The 12,305-nt window shown below is 35.0% G+C and overlaps 1 protein-coding gene across 1 annotated transcript in view; it reads left to right on the top strand.

The window, feature by feature from the left end:
* LOC107668605 (formin-2-like) overlaps positions 1-12,305 on the top strand; it is a 43,689-nt gene that overhangs the window by 13,997 nt on the left and 17,387 nt on the right. Inside the window, exons 6-7 of the mRNA XM_016460545.1 lie at positions 2,115-2,202; positions 10,218-10,279. Of these exons, the coding sequence (XP_016316031.1) occupies positions 2,115-2,202; positions 10,218-10,279 (150 nt within the window). The remainder of the gene's footprint in view (positions 1-2,114; positions 2,203-10,217; positions 10,280-12,305) is intronic.

Genomic DNA, 12,305 nt, shown 5'->3' on the forward strand with positions numbered 1-12,305 from the left:
CCAATAAGTAATATCTCTGTCTTATCCGAATTTAATAGGATAATTGTAATAATATTTCATAATATTACTGTTTTTACTGTATTTTTGATCAAATAAATGCAGCCTTGGTGAACATCAGACTTTGAACAGTCTTATATGTACAGTATATATATTTATGTGTACCATCATAACACCATGTTTTTGGAATATTTAGCATGGTGATACCATGTTTTTTCAGACATGAACCATGGCAATACCAACCTCTGGGGGGAAAAAGGTTTTAATATGAACACGTTTTGAGAATACACAGTGGTATTGTCTACAAATAGGATAAATAACAAACTGGATTTTTTAACATGCAAATATTGAGAAATTCTGAGACTTTTGAAAGTTTTCTGTTTGCTCTCTCTCTCTCTCTCTCTCTCTCTCTCTCTCTCTGTGGTCTGTAAGATCTGAGGAATGGGGGCGGGGGTCTGTATTGAGTTAAAACCCACAACCCTCAAACCACCAGCCAACCCAGCGACTCCAGTCAGCCTAGTGTGGTCATGCCACACTTTATATGTGTGTGTGTAAGAGAAAGAGAGAGAGTGTGTGTGTGTGTGTGTGTGTGTATGCATTAGATAATCTCTTCAGCATTATTCACAGAACAGTTGCTTTAGGCTTACAGTTCGCACAGATCAGTCAAAATTAAAGTGCTAATATAATCAAATCCCCTTATAATTAATGTGCATTAGATGTATAAATTAAAAACAACTGCCCAAAGCTCCATTTGAGCCCACATAATCATGTTAATTTTATGAATCATATTCATTTTACGGCCCATTGCTCTGGTAGTAGTTATCTGTTCCTTAGCTAGTTACTGTACGACCGCCGAACCGCCATCCTCCCTCATACAGCGACATCCACGCTTCCCACCAAAATGGTGCTAAAGTATGGAATCAATTCTCATTGGTTGGTAAGCGTCTGGTTTGAGATCCAGCTCATCACAAGCATTAGTGTGTTTCCCACATCATTAACGTAGCACAGCACTCTGCAGTCGCGCTGTGTTTAGTGGTCATGAGCCCTGTGGAGATAATGAGAGCCAGCGGATAATGATCACACTGGGCCGCCATCACGCTTTCAAGTGTGGCCTGTACTAGAAGGTTTTCACGACTTCAAATTCTTTCCAACAATCAGAATTAGCATGTTGTTAACAGGCAGTCGTGAAAGAAGATATGGTTGCGAGCGCACTCAATGTATATGAGGAAAACTACAGGAAAACTAGTAGAGGGCACAAGGTTTCAAAAAACATATTAGTTCACTGCACTGCAAAACAATTTTTTTTTTAGTTTTTTTTTACTCAGTATTTTTTTCTTGTTTTTTTAGTACAAATATCACAACCTCTAAACATTAATAAATCAAGATACATTTACATTGAGTAGTAAAATGACTTAAGGTATTAAATCTTGTTTTCTAAAAAAAAAAAATTAAGTCAGTTTAAAAAGATTGTTTTTCTTAACCCACTGACAAAGCATAAACTTGCTTGTTTTTTTTTCAGAAAGCAAGACTTAATATCTTGTATTTTGATTTTTTTATATATATTTTTAATACAAAAAAGGCAAAAATAAAGAAGAAAATATTTTTTTTTGCAGTATGAAAAGACTGATTATGTGAGGTATCCCATGCATCCACACACAACTTATTTGGAAATGTCTGATTTGAAGGGGCTGTCTGAAAGTGTCAAAATCTAACTTGGTTTAATATGACTAGACAGGTCTGTCATTTGCATAATTACTGTGGTGTTCCTTGGCAGAGCCAGAAACTGGAGAAAGTAAAGTTATTTTGATATATGTGGAGGCTACGCATGAAAGAATGAGAGATGAAGACCTCTCCATAATACCATATGAGGAAACAGTGATAAATACTCATATTTTGGCTTTGTTTTTGGCTTCCTTATTAGGCCAAAGTACCTCTGTGTGCTATTAAATTTATGAGGGCAGCTAGATGAAATACTGTTTATGTATTTTTGTCACCAGCAATAATATTCAGGGTAAACTGCGTTTAAATAATACTAAGTATAAAGTGGCTGATGTTTTATAACAGTAACAAAATATACCTTCTCTCTCTCTCTCTCTCTCTCTCTCTGTCTCTCTCAGGTTGTCAAGCTGCTGAGTAACAAACGTTCTCAAGCGGTGGGGATTCTGATGTCCAGTCTTCATTTAGATATGAAAGATATTCAGAATGGTGAGCTTATTAATTAAATTATTATTATTGTTTGTTAGAGTCTTGATAGTGTGTGTTCGTAGCTATACTTATGAGACCCACTACTCCTCTGAGAGATTCTGCTCAGCCTCCTGTCAGCATGTGACCTCTCTAAGAGGGGAAATAGGATGCCACAGCCAATTAAGAGTCATTGTTCGGTGCTGTTTATATAGTTACTGATTGTGTTTGAAAGCTGGAGGGAGAGGGGTTGGTTGCGTTTCAGGGTTCAAGAATAGGTTGATACTGTAGATCTTAATGGATGTGATGATTAGAGCCGCATCATCTTTCTTGTTGTGTTTTGTTCTTTTCCTATAGTTACTGTTTTACTCTGCTTTTGCATAAAGCCTCAATGTCCTGTTTCTCTGCTGAAGATATTTCCTCATCTGTCTCTGGGGTCTTTTTCTCTCTAATTTGTGTCTGTCTATCCCTCTTATTGCTGTCATCACTCTACCTGCTCATTTATCCCCTTGAATCGAGTATAAAGGAAATAATGCCATTTCTTCTCATCACAGGTTTGGGAATGTTAGACCTGTCTCTCAGCACCTAGAGCTATCCAGAACTCTTGATTGTGGATTTTGTTAGTTGGCGAAGGAGTCACTGTAATAGAATGCATAGAGAAAAGCCAAAACACTGCGACACCTACAGTAATTGGTAAAAGTAGAAAAATTTTCAGAAGAGTTGATTATATCGCATATATATCTTCAGATTGTCTACACACATCTTTTGTCCCTTTTTCATCCATATATCTCAGATGACCTGTGTGTTTCTTGAGTTAAATTAAATAAACTTGTAAAAAGCAAAAAAAGAGTAAATGATGTTAGTCATTCACTCAATTGATTCATTGGTAACACTTTAGATTACAACCCGCAAAGAACTACGTACGTATACTGAATTTACGGTGTATGTTTCTGTAATTATTGTGTACCTATAAAGAACGTACGTGTAGGTATAAGGGAACAATGTGTTACGTTTGGGTAATAAGGGGGCAACAACCAGATATGCAACCTGCAAAGAACTGCGTAAGTAAACTGAAGTTACAGCGTAACTTTTTTGTAATTATAGTGTACCTATTCAGTGCCTCCGTGTAGGTATAAGGGCATAATATGCGAAGTTTGGGGAATAAAGGGGTAACAACCTGTAAAATTACAAATCATTTATACTGTAAGTATTTTGAAACTAAGTGGTACCTATTCTAATATTACATGGTATGTATGGCCTAAACAACAATCTTATGTTTGGGAATGATTTAGAAAGGCGATATATTTTTTTTATAATTTTATATTGGTATTTTATTATAGGCGTATAGGTATTTTTTAACCATGGGGTACACATTCTATTATAAAAGGAAGGACATGATGGAGATTACTGAACAACTAAACTGGACATCTAGTGAAATGAGTTAATGAGTTTCTGCTATGATTTATAATTCACAAGTCTACTTACCTTATGAAAGCTTATTCGTCGATTTCAGCAACTTCACACCAGCAACTTCTCAACACCACTATCACCAAATAACTTTGCATGATATACCATCAAGGTTCAATGCAGCTTAAAACAAGCTTACCTCTTTCCAGTTGTTCGCAGAAAAAATACATGATATAACATTTTTATTTCAGTGGATGTGTACTGCGGTGTTTTTATAGCAAAAAAAAAAAATGAGAGGGTTTAATTTGTCCATCGAACAATTAAATTAAAACTAGTGCAATATTTTTCTCTGTAATTACTGTGCAAATATACACTTGTTCTGTGTATAAGTCCAACTTGTTCCTCCCTTGTAGTTACAGGGTAAATACAACATTTGTGGGCGGTAAATTAAAGTGGTGCTTGTTCCCCCCTTGTTCCATGTAGTTACAGGGTAAATACAACATTTGCGTGCTGTACATTAAAGTGGTGCTTGTTCCCCCCTTGTTCCATGTAGTTACAGGGTAAATACAACATTTGCGGGCTGTAAATTAAAGTGGTGCTTTGTTGCCCCCTCGTTCCATGTAGTTACAGGGTAAGTGGCTACAACAAATTGCTCTGAAACGATTGTTTATACAGTAGGTCATACATACATACATTATATATCAGGTAATATCAATAAACATGGTGGGACTGTTATATTTAATTCAAATATTGTTTGCAATTTACTATAGGCCTACTGCTGGGTTAAATTAACCCAAAATGGGTTTTCAAATTAAAATCACACATAATATGACAACAGTATCAACACAGGCAACAGATAGCCTAATAAAAGATTAAAATTTATTACACCAGTTCACAAAAAACCAAAGCAACTCCATACTTATAAAGCTTCTACAGTTAAACCAAATTCTTTTGCAAAGCTTGTTTAAGAATAAATAGATTTTGTTCAGTTTGTTAATGTTTTTCACCCACTGACGAAGTTAAACTATTATGGCCTAACCATCGCGCCAATAAACACACAGTAATAAACACTGAAAGTCAAGATTAAACTGTGTATTATAGCGAACTGACAGGATTTTACCATCTTTGATTTACCGTTTTGATCCACATTCTCAAGCACCATTTTGACTAACTTAGTTCAGTTCCCGGTTTTACCGCTCATCAGTCGCTGCTCAATGTTGTGAGAACATACTCGGACAAAACCCTCCAGTTTTAAAAGAACACATTCCAGTCAGTTTCAAAAATCTCTCTCTTCGTTTTGATTAGTTTTCTTGTATTTTCTACACATATTCCTGTCATGACTGCCGCAAACAGGATAGACTCGTCTCATGCGCCATTCCAGCTGTTTCAAGTTCGCGTTCACCACATTCACTGCTCCAGTTTTAAAGGAACACACTCCAGACAGTTTCAAAGTTGTCCCTCGTCTGCGCTTCGATTAGTTTTCTCCTATTTTCCACACATGTTCCCATCTTATTGCACACAGAACCGTTCACGTTTGAACTCACGTGACTTGCTGCATGCTCTCATTCACGTCCTCCACATTCATAACCAAGCAACGTCGGGTTACTTATTACTGATATCAACCCAAATTGGGTCACATCAAGCCAGCTTCCTAACCCAACAGTCTCAACCGAGCGTTTGGATTGAAACAATTACCAGCGTGTTTTATATGTGTAGGCTATAAAAAAGTACACAGTGTATGTTTTTGCTAAATCGCTTGCAAATATAAGATTGTTGTTAGGTCATACATACCACGTAATATTAGAATAGGTACCCCTTAGTTTCAAAATACTTACAGTAGAAATAATTTGTAATTTTACAGATTATTACTCCTTTCTGAATAGGTACACTATAATTACAAAAAAGTTACGCTGTAAATACTGTTTACTTACGCAGTACATTGCGGGTTGTAATCTAAAGCGTTACCGATTAATTCAAACAAACTGATTCATTCAGGAATTAAACTAGTCTTTATGAGTGAGTCACTGAGTCTTTTATTCAAAAGATTCATTGTGATTCACTGATTTGTTGTTCAGTTCGATTTCAGAGCAAACATGGAACCAAAAAATGGTTACTTATTAGTACTGTTCTAGGATGGAAAAATTGAGAATTCCTCAACAATATATTTTTGCAGTGTTTATTTTTAATCATTCATTAGTTAACAAGATCCAGAAACTTAAGAAAGCAAAGTTATTTTGATATACAGTATATGTGGATTTTATGCATGAAATAAACGTGAAGGAGACCTCTCCATATATTATATTATATTATATTATATTTTATTATATTATATTATATTATATTAATTATATTATATTATATTATATTGTGATAATTTTACAGGTTACATTCATGAACCAGTAGTTGGCAACAAATTACAGATTATATTATATTATATTAATTATATTATATTATATTATATTGTGATAATTTTACAGGTTACATTCATGAACCAGTAGTTGGCAACAAATTACAGATTAGATGAGTGAATCACTTTATTAGTGAGTCACTGAATCCTTTACTCAAAGGATTTGTTGTGATTCATTGATTCATTCAGGAACACCACTGCCATGTTGTTTGATTCAGTTTGATTTCTTAGAAAAATTAAAATTTTTTAGTATCAGGATGGATAAATAGTGTATTATTCAGCAGTTTATTTTTAGCATTGTGTACTTTTTAGCCATGCATTGGTTAACAGGCGGCAGACAAGCTGTATTCTGTTTTCTTTCAGTAACATTTTTTTCATGCATAATTTCCCTCCGGTCTAATCCACTGTAACAACAATCCTTTGTTAAATTCTATTTTTCTTTCTTCATTTTAATGAATCAGCAAAGCTGGATGCAGTTTTAAAAACCACATCACATTATGTGAACGGATACCTAATATTACACACATGCACACACATCCTCAGTTAGTCTTTAAACTGCCAGCATTTGAAGACATTTTTACTGGCTCTTTGAGAATTTATGGGCACAGTCCCCATCTATTATGCAGCTCAGTACCCACAATTCAGCACTGGTCAAGTCTCATTGGGTCTCGCTGCAATTCCGCCCATTGCAGAGGCCAGTATATTTGGCCAGAGTAAACCACCAAATAGAAACAAACAGTTTCTCTGACAGAGCTATTTACCCAGAATCAATACATTCCTCAACATCACGCTTCACCACACTGACCTGGATCAGGCCCTTTGAGGAACTAGGAAAGAATTTCGTGAATTGGTTTAATTGCAGAGTTTAAAGTTTCATGCAAAGTTATGAGGCATTTATTACAGTCAGTAGAGAAGATGTTGCCTGTCTGTGTCTCTTTTCTTTCATTATTCAATTATCAGCCAGCAAACAATATTAAAAACACTCTTCTCAAGATTATTAAGGAAACTAAACCTAATTTAGTGCAACTCCTTGGTGGATTCTCACTGAATCACTCCCTTTGTGTCAACTTTCTTGTTTCCCTCAGCTGGTTTTCATAAGATCTCATGTTTGAGCCTGAAAAACACTCCTACATGATTGACTAGAGCACAGGCAGCTCTTGCACAAACACACTTGGTGACAGGCCTTTGATTTCTACCCATAACAGTCTCAAAGTTTCACAAGTCAGCTCAGAGTTTGTGCGTGTGTGAGATTGGATTCATCAGCGTGTGACGCCGACCCCCTCCGGATGATTTGTTTGTTATGTTTCTTCAGTGACTCACACTCAGTTGTTCTGCAGCGCCGTCTGTTTGGGTCTTCTGAACTGTCACAGGACATTGTTTTGTGGAAACATTCTGAATCATGGCAGCGATCACAAAGAAAGCAACCAGAAAACATATGTGCACAATCACGTTCTAAAATAAAATCCTTCCTTCTCTTCTCTTTGTTAGCCAAACATTGTGCTGTTTTATCCTTAGCAGTGTTTAGAGAGAGAAGGTGGTGTGTGTCCATACAGCTGAGGAATTGCAAACATGGTAGCATTCGTTGTGTATTTTCTTTTGTCTGGTTGTGTACGTTTGGAAGATAGTAATTATGGATGCTTGGCACGAACTGAACATTGTAAACCTGCTAGGAACTATGAAACGGCTTGGAGAAAAATGTTTGGCCTATGAAATATGTAACAAGAGCAGTTACAGAAATGTAGTGCAGTTCAAACCTGATCCATAAGCTACCATTTTTCACTTAACCCAAGGTTGCTTCAGGGGAATTCCTCCTGTAATAGGTGTTATTTGGATAAAAGTGTCATCTAAATGAGCTATATAACAGTAAGAGTGACTGAATTTCAGGTGATTATAGTCATTGGGGTGTAAAACGTATAATTGCGTTTATTGTTTCAGAAATGTGAGAATTTTTACTCAGACACTCCTACTATAATTTCCACTGAGCCTTTCTGTTTATATCAAAACAAAAGATCTCTGAATGGGCTTAGATATTATTATTATTATTATTATTATTATTATTATTATTATGTGTGCTGCTGGCCCAAATTAATTCAGTGTTCTTTAGTGACTCACATTCAGTTGTTCTGCAGTGCATGATATATGATATGATATGATATATGACATGATATGATTTGATATTTTTAAATTACTATCAAATTTCTTTTTAATGCTAAACACATCTTTTGAATTCAAATGTCTGTTTTATAATAATATAAAGAATAATCAACAACAACAATAATAATAATAATAATAATTAATGTTGACAAACAAATGCTTAACACATATTTAGAACAAATGTCTTTATAATAATAATAATAATTATATTAAATACATTATTATTATTATCAAATAATATAAAATATTTATTATTATTATTATTAAAATTTCTATTTATTATTGATGGAACAAATGCTAAACAGATCTAACTTTAGCTCAATGTCCGCTACATACAATGTCAAAAAATTAAATGCAAACAACACATTAAAATATGTAATTCTTTGGTATCTCTAATGCAGAGACTATAACTGACCATACAGTATGAAAACTTTGTTGTGCTGATTGCTTTTTTTCTACAAACTTTTGAAGCTTTCAAAACGGTCTCTCCCTCAGATTAAAGCAAGCCCACCACACTAAACTACTTGCATCAGTTATTTGGGGAAGCACAGAGCACATCCCTGGACATCAAGAGACAAATTCTTTGTTTGGAGACTTTGTTGTGGGGGTGTGGGGATTACACTGTTGTTGTTTGTGTATGTGGTGATTGGGGTGTCGATCTGGTGGGATGCTGTTGTCAGGTTGATGACAGGTTAAGTTACCCAGTCATAGATCGTGCATACTTTTTTCACTCTCTTTCTCGTTTTCTCTCTCGCTCTGTCATGTGTTTCTTCTCCCCATCTCTTTTAAGGCTGTAGTTGCTCTCTTTGATATCTTTCTTCCATAACAGGAGTAATGCTTTGCTGTCTGTCTCCATTTTCTATGTCTGTGCATTGGCAAGATATGGATGTTTTTGTTATTCTTTCTTGTGCGGTTTATGGAACGCGCCAATGATCAATTTCTCAATTCACCAAATGACTGAACACACAAAAGTTATCCCATAATAGCTCTATTTAGCACAGAAAAAGTGTTCAGTCTAGCCAGCTCAATAACAGGCCTGCTAGAGATTCAAATGCCTTTATTATGTAAAAACAAATAAATGTTTGGTGCTGAGTAAACATTTTTTTTTTTTTTGATTGTTAGATTATATGATCACCCATGCCCAAGTTTAAAGACATTTTTTTTTTTTTTTACTTTTTGAACAGTTAGTTTGTATTGTCCTGTGTGTTACTATTGAACCATGTAAGTTTAAATTGTATTTTTTCACAATAATTTTTACTGTTCATGAAAGAAGTCTCTCATGCTCACTAAGGCTGCATTTATTTAATCAGAAATACAGTAAAATTACTATAGTTTATTATAATTTTAAATAACTGTTTTCAGTTTTTCTGTATTTTAGAATGTAATTGATTTCTGTGATGGATGAATTTTTAGTTGCCATAACTCTAGTCTTGAGTGTCACATGATCCTTCAGAAATCTTTCTAATATGCTGATTTGGGGCTCAAGAAACATATAAAACGTATTAGCAATGTTGAAAACAGTTGTGCTGCTTAATATTTTTTTTTAGTGGAAACCATGACACATTTTTTTTTTCAGGTTTCTTCGATGAATAGAAAACTCAAAAGAACAGCATTTATTTGAGATAGACATTTTTGTAACATTAAAAATGTCTTAACTGTCACTTTTCATAAATTTAATTCATCCTTGCTGAATAAAAGTATTTATTTAAAAAATATATTTTGTATTAAATTAAAACAAATATATAAAACAATATTATTAAGTAAATTAACATATTATTTAATATATAAAATTTAAACTTGTTTTGATTTATGGGCACATTATAATTTTGATTATGAATTCATGAAAGTATGAATTACTATTAGTTTGGTATTATTGGAAAAATGTGATTTGGCATTTTACGCCTTTGGAAAATATATTATTTCAAATTCCCAGACAATTGGCAAGTGGTAGGCCTACTCATAGTTTTTCTCTTCAGTTAAAATCTTTGCCTGAGAAATCATTTGAACAGATCTTGAGTCCTGATTGGTCGATCATTGATGGATTTTTCTTCTCTCTTTCTCTGTCTGACAGCCGTCTTGAACATGGACTGCACCGTGGTGGATCTGGAGACGCTCCAGGCGCTGTATGAAAACGTAAGTGTCACAACATGACAAGACGTGACAGTCCAGATAAGCAAATGTGATGAATGCTGACATTTCTTATGAAGTATGAATTCCATAAGTGATCATTTATCATATCATTAAACTCTTAAACCTCTCAGAACTGGACAGGATATACCCTAAGATCTTGGAACTTTGCTTTGACACGGTCCGTTCCAAAAGAGAGCCGCGGAAATGTGTGTTAAATACCAAAACAAACATGCAGGCCACAAACGCCGCTGGAATGAGTAAGGTTTACCATGGAGCCGGGGTGCGTGTCACTGTCTGAGGGAAAGAGAGAGAGGAACACGACGACTGTAAGACAGACATGCAGACATGGAACTGACGACAGACAGGAAGACAAATGAAGAGGATGAGGTTTCCCCCTCAAAGAATGAAAAGAGGACAGTCTCAAAAACACTCTGAGCTTTGAGATTTGTAGCTTATGTAACTTATTGGCAGTTACAGACTACGTCAGTTTGACGTGGCAACATAACTCAAACCTCTTTCTTGGAAGATCTTTGACTCACTTTTAGACGATTGGCTGTTATTTTCTTTCATTCTCTTTAAGTGTGTGTGGGTGCTGATGAGTTTGCACACTATGATCGCCATGTGCATTGCAGCAACAGTCATAAATCTTGCTGTCAGCACTAGAGCTCCTTTACATGTTTTCTGTATGCGAGTGTGTGCCGCACGTCATTATGATGAGATAAAGACAGGGCATCATAGCCACACATCATCTTAAGACCTACAAGATGCCAGAACGTTCCTCACACATCTGATAATTATTTCAAAACACTTCATATGTTGGCACTTTTCTTGTGATTTTGCTCCATGTATCATTTTGAGAATATGTAACATTTTATAATAGCTTTCATATTTATATATAGTTGTTCATGAACCTGATTAAAACTAATAATGTATATTTACAATCAAAATACAAAATATGAATATTATACAAAAGTGCAGTTGTTGTATTTAAGTCAGTTGTTGTATTTAACATTTTATTTGGGGAAGTCGTGGCCTAATGGTTAGACAGTCAGACTCATAACCCAAAAGGTTGTGGGTTCGAGTCTTGTACCGGCAGGGATTGTAGGTGGGGGGAGTGAATGTACAGCGCTCTCTCCCACCTTCAATAGCACGGTGCCCTTGAGCAAGGCACCGAACCCCCAACTGCTCCCCGGGTGCCGCAGCATAAATGGCTGCCCACTGCTCCGGGTGTGTGTTCACAGTGTGTGTGTGTTCACTGCTGTGTGTGTGCACTTTGGATGGGTTAAATGCAGAGCACTAATTCCAAGTATGGGTCACCATACTTGGCCACATGGCACTTTACTTTTTTTCACTTTAAAGCCACACTGTTTTTTTTTTTTATTAAAAATAACTATATGAACAAATACACTTTGATAAACCTGTGATTTGATTTATTTTTTAGAGGTGTAGGGACAGATTTTGTTTTTAAAAACAGAAAAAGACAAACAAACAAAAAACATTATTTTTCCAACCGCTGTCCGAACCACATACATTCGCGCAGAGCCGAATCACAACCAAAAACAATGTTCTTCCGCAAGATGCATGCAGTTTTATTTTTCAACCACTAGAGGGCCAAAAGTCACATAGCCTCCTGACTACCAGGAAAAAACAGTTTTGTGAATTTAGTATTTTGTCATGTCATTAAATTGTTTAGAGCATAAGAAAAAATTTGAAAAATACAATTTTGAAAAATGATATTTTATTCAAATGTTATGCCATGTCCTCTGTAGAAGACATCGGGACTTTAAAAAGTCCTGTTTTTTAAGAAATAAAAAGACATGAATAGACATGAAAAGGCAAAAACAGTGAGATTTTTGTTTTAATCACAAATCAATTTTCATTTTTTATACCAAACTTTATATATTTATGAAAGATATTTTTAAAAACCATTTTTCTTTATGCAAAATGTGTGTAAAATGGCCATAAACAAGTTTTTCCATTATATACAATGTATCTAATTTGCATATTAATGTGTTTTTGGGGCAACATA

Source organism: Sinocyclocheilus anshuiensis, unplaced genomic scaffold, assembly GCF_001515605.1.
Source record: "Sinocyclocheilus anshuiensis isolate Anshui unplaced genomic scaffold, SAMN03320099.WGS_v1.1 scaffold2047, whole genome shotgun sequence".
NCBI lineage: Eukaryota > Metazoa > Chordata > Actinopteri > Cypriniformes > Cyprinidae > Sinocyclocheilus > Sinocyclocheilus anshuiensis.